Source organism: Artemia sp. Qi Xiang Cuo, chromosome 15, assembly GCF_049724085.1.
Source record: "Artemia sp. Qi Xiang Cuo chromosome 15, ASM4972408v1, whole genome shotgun sequence".
Classification (NCBI taxonomy): Eukaryota; Metazoa; Arthropoda; class Branchiopoda; order Anostraca; family Artemiidae; genus Artemia; species Artemia sp. Qi Xiang Cuo.
The window spans coordinates 17,083,923-17,102,657 of record NC_142808.1 but is presented as its reverse complement, the minus strand read 5'-3'; the positions used below and the strand labels follow the sequence as shown (position 1 = coordinate 17,102,657).

Genomic DNA, 18,735 nt, shown 5'->3' with positions numbered 1-18,735 from the left:
AACGCTCGCCACGAAGAAAACATACTGAACGTTTGAAATTGAAATTAATTAGTGCGCAGTGAAATTGATCCAATGTAACCTTGTGTTTAATCACGGAACAAAGTAAAAACCAACAAAAAGAAGAGGAGCAAGAAAATAAGCAAAATTTTTTAAGCCTCAACATCAAAATTCTAGTAGGCTGTAAATGCTCGTGTTACGTGTTAGCTAGGTCAGCCTTAGCAGTTAGATGACTGTAAACTTTAAGTTTTGCGCATTAATCTAGATTACTAGTTTTGAGGGAAAAAATTTACTAGATTGGCATCCGTTTTACTAGATGTTGCCAAAAAAGTGCGTTGCCAAAAAATTATATCAATAGATATATCAAAGGAATTGGCTTATTATGCTGATTCGAAATATATAAGATTAATTGATGGGTATCTTATATATTTGGAATCAGCATAATAAGCCAATTCTTTTGATATTGAAATTCCGTTTATTACAAGGTGTACCACTGGAGTCAGCATAGTTGAAAACCTTGTTCAGGGAAATTACAGCCCCCTACCTTGAACAACAAGGAAGATCACTTTTTCATGGGTAGCAATGATCTGTCTCCCGTTTTGTTTTGTTTTTTCTTTTTTTCCAGGGCTAGCAGTTTACCAGAACATCATAGAGAGATGCTTAATAGCCGATTCAAAATCTACACTATTTCTCACATCTACGTGCTTTTCATAAATTCCACCATCCGCAAGTGCCATATGGCCCAAAAATGGCACATTATGTAGTATTTATCAAGAGGTGGGGCTAGCGGGCTAAAAGAGACAGATTTTTAATAGCTGACATAAAAGCTATTTTTAATATCTACGTTTTCTTTATAAACTCCACCACCTGCAAGTGCTAAATGGCACTAAAAATGGCACTATTGATGCCATGTTTCAAATGGAAATCCTAGGGGCTAGTGGGCTGCCAAAACTTCTTAGAGAGATGTTTAATGGCTCATTTGAAAGCTATTGCTCATATCTACGGGCTTTTAATCAGTTTTACCATTCGTAAGTGCCAAATAGCACAATAAACAACACTTTTGCCGCCATCTCTCAAGTGAAAAAGCTGGTAGTGGGCTACCAGTATTTCTTAGAGTGGCGTTTAATGGCTCCTTTGAAAGCTATTGCTCATATCTACGTGGTGTTTATAAATTCTAACGTCCGTAAGCGTTATATAGCACTAAAGACAGAAATTTTTATATCAATTCTTAAGTAGAAAAGCTAGGAAGTATAAAACGAAATCATCATTGTAATAATTATGGTCCAAAACCCGTTACTGTAGGTATGCAAGAACACCTTTCATATGTTCCTCCTCTAAGCCTCCTTAATAAGCTACGCAATTAAGGTACAAGCACTAATATATCAAATAACATTATTCGAGGTGTGGTTCTGTTGGTAAAACGTTCGACTTCAAAATATCACCAGTTGATTTATTTCCACTAGTTTTATTGATATATGTTAAATAGGCTGTGAAATAATAATTTTTGTTCGTTTTAAGTTTCAAATTCGTTCTTTACTTCCCTCGGAAAAACTTTGTTTTTAAAAAAATGTATTATTCTATAGGAACAACACTCAAGTTCTTAGTTGAACAGAACCGGCTTCCTTCTGTAGTTTGTTTCATCTTAGCGGCTTTGTTGTAGTTTCCATGATTTTGCAACTAAAGTATTATAAAGTATATACTTTATACTTTAAAGTATATAAATATATATAAGTATATAAAGTATAAAGTACATAAAGTATATAATGATACTACTAAAGTATCATTATTATTTAGGTATATTTCATTAAGATTACCCTAATTTCACTTCTTGAGCGTTGTTGCTATAACAGATAAGTACTATTATCTCATTAAAAATATTGAAAAGAGGCAAATCGGTCCCATGTTAACATTGGAAAATATCTTTTGTAGCCCTCCTATGTTTTTGTGAGTTGACATTACTTCCGCTAAGCTAGTAGTTGTTGGGATAATGTCAATACAAAATTGGGGCTATTGAGAAGAAAATACTACACTATAAAATTCTGAAAACAATCCAAAGAAAAGTAAAATACTTGTTTACATAATTCCTAAAAGCACTTCAGTTTCTTTTACCTCCAAGCCCCCCCCCCCCCCATATCAATGTCCAAATATGTAACCCACAGGAAGTGACTTGGGCCATAGCCAGAATTTTTTTCGGGGGAGAGGGTTACAAAAAAAAATGAATAGTTTGTTTCTAAATCCATTTTGTTACGTTTTTACGAGTCAGACAAAGATTTTGGGGTAGGGATCAAACCATATGCAATATATGGTATTTGGTCCCTTTTACACAAAAGACCATATATGGTATTTGGTCTTTTTTATCAATCTGTATTCGTAAATGTTTCCTTCATCCTTATAAGTCAAAAGAAACTGAAAAAAACGGAAAAGTGTACTAAAAAAGCCATTTTCTAGGTAAAAACAGGACGTTTCTATTTTTGGGGGGGAAAATATGACAAACAGAAACCAATTTGTATTTTTTCTTTTTTTTTAGTGTTTCAGTTTCTGGTTCATTTTACAATTGTCATTTTTTACCGTTTGTGGTCAAGACAAACACAAATACAGATACCAAACCCAAGTCTAAAGCATGTTTCCTCTTATCAGTAACCTTGATCAAGGCAAAGGCCGTATCCAGGGGGAGTTAGGGTGAGCCCACCTAGTTTTTGCATCAAACACAGGTACAGGTATCAAATCCAAGTCTAAAGCCTATTTTCTCTAATCAGTAACCTTGATCAAGGCAAAGGCCATATCCAAAAGGGGGGAGTGGGTTGAAATGTTTGTCCAACTCGTAAAAAAGTAACAAAAGTGTATATGAACAAACTGTTCATACCTTTCTCTATTTTTTTGTGTCAACCCCCCCCCCAACAAAATCCTGCATACGGGCCTGATCAAGACCACATATTTTTAACCGTTTGGAATTAAGAACTTCTGAGTCCTACTGAGTCATATTCTTAGTAGGGGGCCTCCCCAGAGCGCTCAGACCACTCAGAGCCACTCAGAGCGTCCCCAGGTGGCGGATAGGGGAACGTCCTAAACATATGTAGGATACCTTCATAGAAGGCACGGACCTAGGGGGACCTAGTTCCTGGGGGTCCATAATTAAAAATGGGACATCCTCGCCTGGGGGTTTGAAATACAGGCGGAGGAGGAAGGCCCCTCTGATGTAAGCCATGCAGGGCCCACCGACGTGTGGACATGTCCTGGCGGTTACACACCTTCCCCCAGCAAAAGGGGGAAAATTGCTCGGCATCGCAGACCACCAAACAGGAAGATCCCTTCCTAGAGGGACAACTGTGAAGGGCAGACGATCCAGCTGCATGGACAATGGCCTCTGCTAAGTGTAGAGAGGAGTGGCTTACCGCTACCCCGACAAATTAGCCATGAAACTCCTTCTCTTAAATATTAATGATGAAAATGACGACTAAGAAAGTAAGAATCGGTGCTACCGCGTCCGGGGTAACCGACGGTATGAGACCCAGAATTGCAAATTGCGAGAGTGATATTGTTGATGATGATGGTGCATAATGAAAATGATTTTGTTACCGCGGCCGGGGCAGCCGACGATCATTTATCCCATTTAACGAATCTCCAGTCGGAGAAGACTTCGTTTATCCTAACCCCAAAAAATATCCCTGATTCGGAACGATAAAGGTATGCACACTAGCCATACCAGCTAAAAGAGAACTAGTCCTGAACGATATGAGCCGTCACCGCAAGCACATCGTTGGACTATCTGAGACTCACCTTCCCTCCACAGTAGGAGAAAGAACAAACGACATCAGGCTCATCACGTCTTGAAGAAGTGGTGGAGTTCACCACCTTGGTGTCGGTTTCCTACTCTCCTAACGAGCCAAACAGTCTCTTCTCGCCATCCATCCTGTCTCTGAACGTATTATCACCACTCGTCTGAAAGAATTCATTGCCAACATGACCATAATCCAAGTTTACGCCCCAGACTCGTTCTGTAATAATCAAGAAGCCGAAAACTATCGCCAACTTGCTCACTAACACACCGTTGACACTGCTCACAAGAAAGATGCTCTGTTCGTGCTTGGGGACTTCAGCGCCATTGACGAACACTCCAATAACTGTCTTGAAGACGTCACGGGCAAGTTCGGGCATGGACGGCAGAACCACAAGGGTAAAATGCTCATCGACTTTTGTCGGGATAACGAACTTCTCATAACGAACACCATGTTCCGTCATAGAGAACGAAGGAAAGTTACTTGGAGATCCCCTGACGGCTGTACTGCAAATATGATTGATTACATGCTTGTCTGCAAGTGATGGAAACCATCAGTACTGAACACAGTCTCCATAGCCATTGGTGACTTCAAGTCGGACCACGTGCTAGTTTTGTCTGAGCTCCGTTTGCGCATTCAGAAGCCCCAACCGCGTAAGGAAATCTAACCAAGTTATCTTGTCGGTCTACTGAAAATCATAGAAACAAGAACTAGGTCTAGAACAGAACTCTCAAATAACTTGTCGAGCATCCAACCCTTGGAAGCTTCAGCAGTTGAAGAAAATGACCAATTCATTGACAAAAGTATATCATCATTAGAGAAACTACTTGTAACATCTTGGGAATCCCGACCCACTCATATAAGTGATTGATCACCCACGAAATTACTGATCAATGTGTGTAGAAACGCGCTCATCCTAACAACTTAGATCGACAAAGCAAGGACGAGTACAAGAGGATGAAGCGCCTAGTAGAAAAGAAAATCCGGCAAGCTCTACGACACCAGGTCAATGAGAAATGTCGTGAGTGTGAAGAAGCCTTTCAAAAAAGTAATATCCACTTCATGTAGAAGAAAATCTGTCAAATGAACTGTCAAAAAAGAAGTCCTCGGCCGCTCCTACACTGTTAGATAAACACGGGCTCCCAATCACGGACTCCGAAGGAAAACGAGAACGATGGAAGGATCACTTCAGCGAAAAACTGAACCCCACAATAACGCCCGACCCGAACACCTTACTATCTTTCCCACTACCGAAGTACCCAGTAGACCCAAGCCCTCCTCCACTAAGAGATGAAGTACTCTCAGCAATAAAATATATAAAAATTAATAAAGCCAAAGGCCAGGATGGTATTCAGTCAGAACTATTAAAAGCAGGCCCAGAAGAACTGGTCGATATCTATCACAAAGTCATAACAAGTGTCTAGGAAACGGGCCACTTCCCCAGATCTTGGACAAAAGCCACCATCGTCCCCCTTTATAAAAAGGGTGACTGTAACAACTACAGATCAATAGGTTTAACTAGCCAACCGGCGAAGAATCTTACAAAAATACTCCTTGACCGTCTGAAATCTCTGAAAAACCATATCTTAGAGGAATACCAAGCAGGCCTTCGAAAAGACCGCTCTACCATAGACCAGATTTTCTCCACTCGGCAAATGATGGAGAAGTATATCAAGTTTGCGAAAGAGCTGCTACTACTCTTCATCGATTTCAAGCTGGCTTTTGAATTGATATGGCGAGATGGATTATGGCACATCCTGCTACACTATGGAGCCCCTGAAAACATAGTAATCCTAATAAGAGACATGTATTCACATTTCGTCAGCCAAGTCCAGACGCCCGAGAGAATGACAGAGGAGTTTCTGAATTAACGGGCATTTTTGAAGGTTGCCTCTTGCCAACCCACCTCTTTAACCTACTCCTCAACGCAGCGCTATCATTTGCTGAAACTATTGACGGTGCAGAGATTGGAGGGAAGCTTATCGATAAACTGGCACACGCAGATGACATCGAGAAAATCAATAGTCAAGAGCATCTACTCCAAGCTGATACCGACGAACTAGTTTCAGTAACCGAGGCCTTTGGGATGGTCGTTAATACAGCCAAAACCAAGGTTATGCGGGTGTCTGGAGACCCTGATTCCAATAGCTTTATACTCAATAGCTTTATAATCAAGTGAAACTTGTTCAATAAAGGCTGATGATAAGTGAAGGATCTCCGCTTTTGAAACTTAATGCATTAGATGCATTGCGGGGATTACCTACACTGAGCGAGTCTCAAATGAAGTCCTCCAAAAACTTCTCCCTTGTCCCCGCACCATCATGGACCAGATCAGAACCCAACAACTCCGGTGGCTTGGCCATATCTAGCGAATGTCGGCCAACTAGCTTCCAAAAATCACATTCGAAGAACGGGTTCACGACACGCGCCCCAGCGGCCAACCTCGTAAGAGATGGGCAGACAATTTTCCGGCCCATAACCTCCCCCAGCTACTTCGTCTAGCGCCTGACAGAGCGAACTACCGTCGCCACATTCATCATTTGCTCAGAAAAGAAGAAGCCCCAACACAGCCACAAAGGTCGGCCGGGACTTAAGTCAAGTAAGTCAAGTAAGAATACTCTGCTAATTAGTTTTGCACTCAACAAAGTGGCTACTGGCGTAACCAACATGATATGACTAGCATCATTTTGGCAAAAAATAGGTTCTTTAAATTATTTATTTTCATAATTTTAAAACAAAGGAATTTGAAGAATAATAGTTCCAATTGCTGTCTTCACAGTTGACCATCACTTTCAGTTTCATAGACTGCCATTGTAAGTTTTCATAAAGGTATAATTAATTTACTAAATAATTATAGAGACAATGCATGGCATTTTTGATTCTAAGCTTTTGTTTAAAAAATAATATATTGTAAGGATTTTTCAGGACGGACTTACTTGATTTTCAAACTGTTCTCTCCTTCGATCTGAATCACCAAAAGGAAATCCAAAATTTGGAACCTAAAAAACAATAGCCTATAAAAAAATAACAAAACGCATTTAACATATTTAACATATTTATATATATATATATATATATTATATATATATATATATATATATATATATATATATATATTATATATATATATATATATATATATATATATATATATATATATATATATATATATATATATATATATATATATATATATATATATATATATATATATATATATATATATATATATATATATATATATATATATATATATATATATATATATATATATATATATATATATATATATATATATATATATATATATATATATATATATATATATATAGGGCATGACGGTAATTGTGTGCAAACAAGTCTGGAAGGGCCCTCGTATAATTTTTCACTTAAGGTCGAGGGATAGTCTTGGTTACTGTCTCTCAGTGATAGTTAGCGATAGAAAAAGTCAGGCATTAGACCAACCCAGAACCGTTGGGATTGGAGGCAGAATTTCGTTTCTCTCTGTGCTGGATCACTGACGAGAGTTATTAGTCAAGTAATTTAGTCGGTATTTACCCTCAGGTAAAATTTTTGGAATATGGCTTGATTCTTCTTTTCTTATACTAGTGAAATAAATGTTACTAGATATAAACTTACTAAATTATTTAAACGGTACAGGAAACGAGTGGATCAAACAAAGTTTAAAGCAAAATGTAAAAACTTCATTAAATATATGGGGAAATGGGCCCAGAGAAACCCAGCAAACACGCGTGACCTTTTTTACCGATTAATCTAGTGATTTGCAGTTCTATGTGTGAGTGTTTTTCGTCACCTCCATGTCTGAGCCTCCATGCATCAGCAAAGCCTTTTGTGTTCAGCATTGCCTTCTCTTTGTTTTAGCTTATTTTTCTTCTTGTTTTGGTTTCATATTATCGTTTCACGGGAATGAAGTTTTAAATTCAAATTGAATAAAAGTGCTTTCTATCCCTTAATAACAAATTCCAAGTTTTTTATTCCTCCTGGTTGTACAACTCGGCTCTTTGAACTGAAAAGTAATTCCTTTAGTTGTATTTAAAACTAACTATTTTGTAAAAAATATACTGCAAATAGTTAAAAGTTATTACCTGTCCGTGCCAACCCTAATTTCACATTTTCTTAACTTAACCAGATAGTGAAAATGAGGTTTATACGTATTTTGCAGAAACAATTTTGTTTAATATTTCATACCAAAAGAAAACTAAAAAAAAACAAAAAAAACAAGTCTTGTATAATAATATAGCTTCATTTGGCATATTACATAAGATATTTATCATAGTAAATTTATTGATCTAAAAGCCCTAATTGGCCATGGTTAATACTACAAAATATTTACTGTTATAATTATGAACAATAATGTATATTAACTTCAGAATCAAAAGAATACTACAAAGATACCTTGGGCATCATGCCCGAGCAGACTAGCCATCTCAAAAACCTGATATCCAAAAAATACTATTCCTTTATATAAAATTATAAATATTAAGATCATCCCTTTCAAGCAGCACCGGAAAATAAATCCCCTTAACGCTTTCAATTTCTTGCAAAGGCCCAAAAAAAGATATAAATTTTCTCCACCAAGGCAGTATCCAGGGAAGGGGTTCCAAAAAAATTGTCTGATTTTTTAAACTTAAAATAAATGCATATAAACAAATTGTTGATGCATTTTTGAACTTTTTGTAACCCCCCCCCCCAAAAAAAAAACTCCCCGAGAAAAAAATTCCCGGATATGGCCCTTTCCTCCACAAAATGCACTTTAAAAAAGGAACTGTCTTCGTCCTAACTCTTCCCAAATATTTTCTTGATTTTTCCTTCTTTCCAAAGAGTAAAAAATTTCCTCAAACCAATATTACCCACTTAAATTTTTCCTTAGTATGCTTAATCTAAAAGTAAATTTTTCCCTCCCTATATTTCATCAATCATAGATTACACAAAGAAGGAAAGACACCAGGATATATGTCGTTTCCGCTCCTTGATCTCAGGGGTGGATCCAGGATTTTTTTAGGGGGGGGACAAAATAGGTTGATCCGATAAACTTGCGTTATGAGCAAGCTTAATTGACGGAAACTTGAGTTAATTAAGTAAATTACACTACTTTATACTAAACTAGGGGGGCGCCCCCCTGGATCTGCCACTGCTTGATCTCATGGTTCTACAAGATAAGCATACATGTAAAGTGTGCATCAGCTCATATACTGTTTATCGGCTTCTTAATTTCCTGAACCACCTCCCTCAAAGTCAAAATCAAGGTCTGCTACCTCACTAGCCCCTGAAAATAAATGTAACTTAAGTCTTATTATCTGTTTTATCAGTTAAACATAATTATCTTACTAGCTATTAACTCATGCATGCCTTTTCATTTTTATAACTTTTTATTTTTGATTTTCTTATGTTCACGTATGTTTAAAGTCCATAAATTAAAAAACTAAATATTCCTTTGTATGTGACCACTAAGTTTTCTGAACAACGACGACCCCTGTCTATGGGACCTCCCCCTCCCTTCCCAGTTTGATAAAAATGGACTAAAGGGTTTTTTTGATAACCCATCTTGAAGAAAGTAGGAAATTCCCCAGTTTATTTTGGGTTCCCGGACAAAGGAATTAGGTACCCTCAAGGATTACGTTGGATTCCTCCAGGTGGCTGAAAAAAAAATGCAAGTATAAGTGAAGCTATGTCTTTATTGTGGCTTTTTCAGATGAAGCCACTGGTGCTTTTCGACTTTTCCGGCAGCTCTACTTTCCATTAGGGCTTTTTAAGGCACGAAAGTTGGGCTAATTAGATCAGAAGTGGCTTTTTTTGGAAAGTATCAAATCTGATCAACAAAAAGCTGTTTTCGCTTGCCCGACTTGGCCGAAAAAAGCCATAATGAAGACAGAGATTAATCTTAAATGTTAGATAAAAATCGTTTGCAATTTAGGAACTCTAATTGATGGAGTAATCTAGAAGATATTAATAGTTATAATAGTTTACATAAAGCAGGCCGCTGTCATAGCATTTTCACGGTACCCGAATTTCAAACCACATTTTGAAAAATTATCTATTCAAGATTAAAATTCATATACTATATAAATCAATCTGGTTTCCAATATTTGATTTTGTTTTCTTTGCTTTCTCCTAATTATGCAATATGCTAATAATTTGCTGTCAATCTCACAAAAAAAGAAGGCTATTTTATACCCTATAAATTTGCTGTGATTTTCGGCAACTGAGATTTTTGATCGAGGGATCGATCATTCTATATCATCAGGTGTTCAAAATGGAGAGTCACTATTTCAGACACAGGTGAGACACTTCAACCTTAGCGTGCTTCCTCACGCAACAACCTGGGTTCGCCACCTCCTGAACATTTCTCGAAAGTTGGCAACCAGCGACTTTCATCATTATGCAAAAAATGTTGCTATATAATAATATATAAAATATTCATATTGTTTAAATAAGAAGAGTGACTCACTTTTTCTTTAGAAGTATGAAATCAGAATTGAGAAGTATAATTCCTAATCTTCAGAAATCCTTAAAAAAACTGACTTCACCCCTCTCGGGGAAAAAATAAACAATCAAGAAAAAAACAAAAATAAGTCTTCTTCCTTCTCGGAAAGAATACAAATTCCACTTTTTTATAGATAGAGGTCAATGACCCACTTGGGGCTCTTTATCCCATTAAAAAAACAACCATATTTTAGCTGTTCATTGCCGAAAACTTTGTTCAGAAAAATAACAGCCCTCCTACCTTTAACAACAAAGAAAATCACTTTTTGCATGGGTAGTAGCACTGGTGTGTCCTCTTTTTTCTGTTTTTTTTTCTGCTTATCAACTTATTATCGTTGTTGCTCAGTCTTTTAGTTTGATTGATTTTCTTTGTTCCTCTTTTTTTCGTACGAAAAATTTTAAAAGTTGTATTTTCCATTTCTCCCCTGACATTCACCCAAAAATGACACGTCCCAAGCGGAATTTTTTTATATAGAAATTCCTACTGTAATTACTACGGAATTACAGTTGGAACTGTTATCAGCAGTTGTTATTGCCAGCTGCCTGGTAGTTCAAAAATAAAAAAAGCAGAAATAAAATCGAAAATATTATGAAACCACGATTTTCGAGTAAAATGTGCCGAAGGAGCTTTTTTATAACTGCACGACAAATGCACTGATTTAAGGAACTAATTTTGCAATCACCTCAAAGACGCGCCAAGACGGTGCAAATTTACCCCAACTCGAAACCCTGATTACAAAGTAGCTATGTAACATGGAACGTGTTTACGAAATAAGTGAAAGCTGTTGTTTCACAAACAAGAATCTGCGTTCCAGAGATATTCTATCATAACCCGGTTGAACTGGTTTTACTTCTTATAGTAACAATAAATGGAACTGGTGATTTTGGAAAGTATAACAAAGTGTTGATATTATTAAAACAATTTCAAAATTGAGCTTTGAAGGAATGATAATCAATTTTCAATATCCTACCTAATATATAAGTGTTTTCGGATGTTTAATATTTGTTTAAATCTTTAAATGTAATGTTTAAATGTTTAGCGTCAAAATGATGGTGGAAATTTTCCTGAAAAAGATTACCAAATTACGTAAATACTGGAAATTACTAAAACCGTTTTTTTTTTTTTTTTGAGGTATGCACCTAGGAAATGATTCAAAGATGTTATAGGAAAAATTGAAAATTGTTAAAAAAAACATCTAGAATTTCGGTAAATAGTGAAAAGCTCAAAATTTTTGGGAGAACCGAGATGAAAAGGTCCCTCTCCATACATAAAAAGAAAGAACTGATTTTGCTGTCCGTTGAATTTTAACTGAGCTGACGTTTTGGTTGGTCGAGTTTTTCGACGAGGAAATTTAGCGTAGTGTGGATTTTGGATTTTGCGTAAGTTAAATTTAATACTGGATAAACTAGTCAGGTTGAGTATTATAAGCACTGCCTGCATAAGCAGCAGTAGCAGCATAAGCAGCACTAACTGCATAAGCAGCATTTTATATGAGACGTTACCTGTGGCTGTTGAAATTGAAATTCCAAAGTGTTATCCTGTCTTCTGCTTAACTGTGGAGTTATGGCCTCTCGCTTGAATCCAGACTTGTTAGGCAGAAGAGGGAATCTTGGGAAGTTCTTCAGCCTTGGAGCCCTAAACAGAACATAGGCAGGCCTAACTTCCTGAAAAAAATAAACATAAAAAGAATATATCACAACTAACCTCTTAAAAGCAATAAGACAAGAATCTAAACCTGGTTGCCAAAGGAAATTAAAATCATCGGTACTTTCCCATTATATGGGCACTTCTAAAAACCAATCGCGAAAACCCAAGGCATCCACTCGACAAAAGCAAAGATTTGTATAAACAAGTATTTAGGGGTTTCTCACCCTGGGAACTATATTTAAACTTTTGTTTTTTCGGGTTTAAGGGGGGGGGAGGTACCTAGGTTAGGTTAGATTAGGTTAGGTTACGTATTTAATATTTGCAATGCTTTACCCCCCACCCCCCTAATTTGCAAATATATACCCAAAATTTTTTTATAAACTATTATATTTTCATCCTACTTTTTTTTATTTCATTAGCATTAACCAAACTTGACTTTTTATAAGTGCCCATATAATGCGAAAGTACTAAATCATCAATGCTACCTGGGTATTCTACATGTGATCATAATGCTCCTGGGTTTGTTTAATTCAATATAATTACATAAAGCTATTTGTGGCATAAGTAAGGCCGTATCCAGGGGGGGGGTAGGGGCAGGTGCGTAGCACCAGGATTTTCATTAGGGGGGGGGGCAAGAATTTTATTCGAGTGCTACTGAAGAAAAGTTACCATTTACCGAAGACGCTACTAGGTTAAATTCAAAATATTACACAATAAATAATAAACAATAAACACACATTAAATAAACATAAAATTAAGTACTGGTGATCAAGCTTTGACTAAAATTAATTAAAAAAAGATTTCCACAAAATAAATTTTTCAAAGAAAAGTAAAGAACTCCATTAAACCAAAAATAAGCAAAAATAAAATCAAATAATCTACCAAGCGTGAAACTACCACAAATCAGCATCGATAAATAAACGAAACCCAAAACGAACAGAAATTACAATAATTAACCGAGTCAAACTCAAAACGAGCAGAAATTAACATAATTTGGGCTCAAAACCCCTATGCCTTCCCAAGGGCAGAACAAAATTTGCACTTTACTGAAAAAAATATAAATGTTTTTAGTTTCATAACTTTTAATAAATCAAATAATATTAACATTTTGATTACTAAATATCAGTATATGTATATTAAACTGGCAATGCACATTCATTTGTATTTTTTTCATTAAAGTGCAAATTATGTTCTGACCTTGGGAAGGCATAGGGGTTTTGAGCCCAACTTATGTTAATTTCCGCTCGTTTTGAGTTTGACTCGGTTATTTATTGTTATTTCTGTTCGTTTAGTGTTTCAATTATTTATCGGTGCTGATTTGTGGTAGTTTCACGCTTGGTAGATTATTTGATTTTATTTTTGCTCATTTTATGTTTAATGGAGTTCTTTACTTTTCTTTGAAATCTTATTTCGTGGAAAAATTTTTTTTAATTAATTTCTATTCGTTTTATATTGACATAGTCTTTTCAGAGAAAAAGAAAATACTACTTTAAATCTTTTCATTTTTTAAGAATTTATAGTTTGGCCTGCTATTTTTATGCTGGAGAAAAATTTTCAGCAATTTTTACATAAAGCCTCTTACCCTCTACATAAACCCTCTTAAAAATCTGGACACAAATAGTAGTGTTTAATTTAGTTTCATACCTCCTCTAGTTGACCTGAACTGGAAAACTTGATACCATTAGCAAAAATTAATGTTTACTTTCTTTGATAGATTGGATACATTTGCGCTATTTTGATTTGGCTAAATTTTAAGAGCAGAAGTAGCCCCGAAAGTTTGAACATAATGGCCTCAGTCGTTCTTGGATACTGCTGAGATGCCTTATTGGGAATTAGCATTAACACAGTGCATTTTGATTTAATCTTATGGCAACATTTAGTTTTTAAACATAAAGTCAAATGGGAGGGTGGGCGTGGGAGGGGGATTATTTTCCATTCAATCAATTTCGACTATTAAAAAGGGCCCTTTCTATTTTCAATCGAATGAGCCCTTTTCGATGTTCCTACGACAACTCCTTCGATACAAAGTGCCCTGGTCTAAACAGCAACAACAACAAAAAATAATAAATTATACCCCCATCTTTACTATGAAATGTCAAGCCTTCCAATCACTTTCTTATATGCGTTCTTATATGCCCTCATGGCATAACTTAAAACCCTTGCCCCGAGGGTTGTGAGCCTTATATTCCCCCAAAACCTTAACAAAATCTTATATGCCCCCAGGGCATAAATTACAACCCTTACCCTATGGGCTGTGAGGGTGTTTGTCATCCTCTAAAACCTAATTTCAAGAACTTTCAACTACGTTAAACAAAATGGCTATCTCAAAATTTGATTGGATGTATCTGGGAAAATGGTGGGCGTGAGAGGGGCGTTAGTCTTTCCCCAATCACTTTCAACGATTAGAAAAGGCACTAGCCCTTTCAATTTCAAATCAAATGAGCCCTTTTGAAGTTTCTACGACAACGCTTTCAATAAAAACCTTATATGCCCCCAGGGGATAACTTACAACCCTCGCCCTGAGGGCAAGGGGGGTTGTCATCCTCAAAGACCTAATTTCCAGAACTTTCTACTACGTTGAAAAAATAGCTATCTGAAAATTTTTATTGGATGTGTTTGGGGGAGTTGTGGGCGTGAGAGGGGGGTTAGTTACCCTCCTATCCCTTTTAACTATTAAAAAGAGCACTAGCCCTCTCAATTTCCAATTGAATGACCGCTTTTGAAGTTTTTACGACAACTCTATCATTAAAAACCTTATATGCCCCCAGGATATGGCTTATACCGTGTGTCTGTGGTGTTCCGGGGGGTTTGCCACTCTCAAATGCATAAATTATGGAAATGTCAACTTTGTTGAGCCAAATAGAAATCTCAAAATTTCCATTGGAGGTTTCTTGAAACATGATGGGCAGAGGTGGGGGTTAGTTACCCTCCAATCACTTTAAAATATTAAAAAGGGCAATTTCAATTTCCAATCAAATGAGCCCCTTTTAAAATTTCTACAACAACTTTCTATATAAACCTTATATGCCCCCAGGGCATAACTTACAACCCTTGCACTGAGGGCTCTGATGGGGGTTTTCATCCTATAAAAGACCTAATTTCCAGAACTTTCGGCTAAGGTGAACAACATGGCGATATCAAATTTTGAGTTTCTATGTTCGGAGGAATGGTAAGTGTTAGAGGAAAGCTAGTTGTCTATGGATCAATTTCGACTATTACAAAGGTGACTAGCCATTCTAAATTCTAATTTAATGTGCATATTTTGAAGTTTTTACAACATTACTTTCTATAAAAACCTTACATGCTCCCAGGGCATGACTTACAACCCTTGCCCTGAGGGTTGTGGGGGGATGGGTTGTCATCCTTAAAGACCTAATTTCCAAAACTTTCAACTGCGTTGAATAAAATGGCCATCTAAAAATTTTGATTGGATGTGTTTGGGGAAAAGGTGGGCGTTAGAGGGGGATTAGTTACCCTCCAATCACTTTCGACCATTAAAAAGGACACTAGCCCTTTGAATTTCCAATCGAATGGGCCCTTTTTCAAGTTTCTACGACAAAGATTTCAATAAAAAACCTTATATGCCCCACGGGTATAACTTATAACCCTTGCCCTGAAGACTTTGGGGGGGGGGGAGTGTCCTGCTCAAAGATATAATTTACTGAATTATAAACTACGTGGAACAAAATGGCTAAAAATTTCGATTGGATATGTTTGGGGAAGTGGTGAGCGTTGAAGGGGTGTTAGTTGCCTTCCAATCACTTTCGACAATTAAAAGGGGCACTAGCCATTTCAATTTCCAATCGAATCAGCCGTTTTTGAAGTTTCTACGACGACGCGTTCTATAAAAACCTTATGTGCCCCCAGGGCATAACTTACAACCCTTGCTCTGAAGGCAGTGGGGGAGTGTCCTCCTCAAAATCATAATTTCTATCTGGAAATCCACAACACTGAACAAAATAGCTATCTAAAGATATTGATTGGATGTGTTTGGGGAAAGGGTGGGCGAGAGAGGGGGGATAGTTACCCTCAAATCACTTTCGACTATTAAAAACGGCACTAGACCTTTGATTTTCCAATCGAATGAGCCCTTTTTCAAGTTTCTAAGACAAAGATTTCAATAAAAACTTATATGCCCCAGGGCATAACTTATAACCAGTGCTTTGAAGACTGTGGGGGGAGAGTCCTACTCAAAAGCATAATTGTCTTAAATTTAACTTCGTGGAACAGAGTGGTTATATAATAATATTTATTGGATGGGTTTTGGGAAATAGTGGGCGGGTAAGGGGTATTAGCTGCCTTGCACTAACTTTCTAGTAATGAAAAGGGCACTAACCATTTCAATTCCTAATCGAATGAGCCCTTTTTGAAGTTTCTACGACAACGCGTTCTATAAAAGCTTTATATGCCCCCAGGTCATAACTTACAACCCTTCCCCTGAGGGCTGAGAGGGGGTTCTCATCCTCAATGACCCAATTTACGGAACTTAAAACTACGTTGAATAAAATGGCTATCTAAAAATTTTGATTGGATATGTTTGGGGAAATGGTGAGCGTGGAAGGGGTGTTAGTTGCCTTCCAATCACTTTCGACTATTAAAAAGGGTACTAGGCATTTCAATTTCCAATCGAATGAGCAGTTTTTGAAGTTTCTACGACGACGCATTCTATAAAAACCTTATATGTCCCCAGGGCATAACTTACAACTCTCGCCCTGAGGGCTGTGGGGGAGTTTCCTCCTAAAAAATATAGTTTCTACGTGAAAATCAACAACGCCGAACAAAATGGTTATCTAAACATTTTTATTGCATGTGTTTGATGACCTGGTGTGCGACAGACGGGGGATAGTTGCTCTAAACTCACTTTAAACTATTAAAAACAGCAGAACACCTTTGATTTCACAATTGAAAGAACTTTTTTTCAAGTTACCCCGACTAAGCTTTCAATAAAAACCTTTATGCCCCCAGGGCATAACTTATAACCCTTGCCCTGAAGACTCTGAGTGGAGTGCCCTGCTCAAAGATATAAGTTCCTGAACTTTAACTGCGTGGAACAAAATGGCTATCTCAAAATTTTGATTGGATGTGTTTGGGGAAATGGTGGGCGTGGAAGGGGTGTTAGTAGCCTTCCAATTACTTTTGACTATTAAAAAGGGCACTAACCATTTCAATTCCTAATCGAATGAGCCCTTTTTGAAGTTTCTACGACAACGCGCACTATAAATACCTTATATGCCCCCAGGGCATAAATTACAACCCTTCCCCTGACGGCTGAGAGGGGGTTCTCGTCCTCAAAGACCTCATTTACAGAACTTAAAACTACGCTGAATAAAATGGCTATCTAAAAATTTTGATTGGTTTTGTTTGGGGAAAAGGTGGGCGTGAGAGGGGGGTTAGTTGCCCTCCAATCCCTTTCGACTATTTAAAAGGGAACTAGCCTTTTGAATTTCCAATCGAATGAGCTTTTTGCGAAGTTTCTACGACAACGCCTTCTATAAAAACCGTATATGCCCCCAGGGCATAACTTACAACCCTTGCCCTGAAGGCTGTGGGGGAGTGTCTTCCTCAAAAAAATTATTTATATGTGGAAATCAACTACGCTGAACAAAATGGCTAGCTCTAAATGTTGATTGGATGTGTTTGGGGGAATGATGGGCGTCGGGGGGGGGGGGGGTTAGTTGCCCTCCAATCACTTTCGACTATTAAAAAGGGCACTAGCCCTTTGAATTTCCAATCGAATGAGCCTTTTTTGTAGTTTATACGACAAAGACTTCGATAAAAACCTTATATGACCCCTGGTAATAATTTGCGACACTTGGCCTGAAGGCTGTTGGGGAGTTTCCTCTTCAAAAAAATAATTACTATGTTGAATTAAAATATGTTAGACAAAATAGCTTTCTCAAAATTTTAATGGGAGGAGTTTGGAAGAATGATGGGCGTGGGGGGGGTATTTGCCCTCCAATCACTTTCGACTATCAAAAAGGACACAAGCCACTCCAATTTCCAATTGAATGAGCCCTTTTCGAAGTTTCTACGACAACTTCTTCGATACGAAGTGCCCTTATCTAAAGGAAAAAAATAATAAATGATACATTTTGCCAACTTCGTTTTTATATGCCCTAAGGGCATAACTTAAAAGCCTTGCCCCGAGGGTTGTGAGGGAGTGTCCTCCTTAAAAACATATTTTCTATCTGGAAATCAACTACGCTGAACAAAATAGCTATCTCAAAATCTTGATTGGATGTGTTTGGGGGAATGATGGTCGGGGGGGGGGGCTAGTTGCCCTCCAATTAATTTTGACTATTAAAAAGGGCACTAGCCACTCCAATTTCCAATCGAATGAGCCCTTTTCGAAGTTTCTATGACAGCTCCTTCGATACGAAGTGCCCGGATATGAAAAAAAATAATACATTGATTCAACATCGTTCTGTACTTAGGCAGCGCTGTTGCGCTGCCTATGATTATCCGCAATGAGCTGCAGCTATCCCCCTCCACTTCCCCAAACTCCCATCCCAGCAGAGAATGCTCAGTCTTATAGCTGAACCAAGCACCATTCTAACAGCCCCGTGTATAGTGGTATTCAGTTGCACGCAATTTTGAACAGATTTTGACTCTGTAAGATTAAATTTGTTGTGCTAAACTTTTACTATGAGTTATTCATTGAAATATTTCCAAGATAGCAAAAAGTAGCTTAACTAGAATTTTACCAAACATTGATATGGTTTAAAATTCTACTCAAATAACAGGAATTACATTTTCAGAACTAAAGCCAGAGAAAAAGAAACTGATAACTGAAAATTAAGGTAAAATGTT

General features: G+C 37.2%; 1 protein-coding gene across 1 annotated transcript in view; it reads right to left on the bottom strand.

Annotated features, from left to right (window-relative positions):
* The window catches only part of LOC148943395 (uncharacterized), a 96,284-nt gene that overhangs the window by 32,600 nt on the left and 44,949 nt on the right, over positions 1–18,735 (bottom strand). The window contains exons 3-4 of the mRNA XM_089100909.1: positions 11,781–11,942; positions 6,710–6,772 (exon numbers count right to left, since the gene is read on the bottom strand). Coding sequence (XP_088957035.1) covers positions 6,710–6,772; positions 11,781–11,942 — 225 coding nt within the window. The remainder of the gene's footprint in view (positions 1–6,709; positions 6,773–11,780; positions 11,943–18,735) is intronic.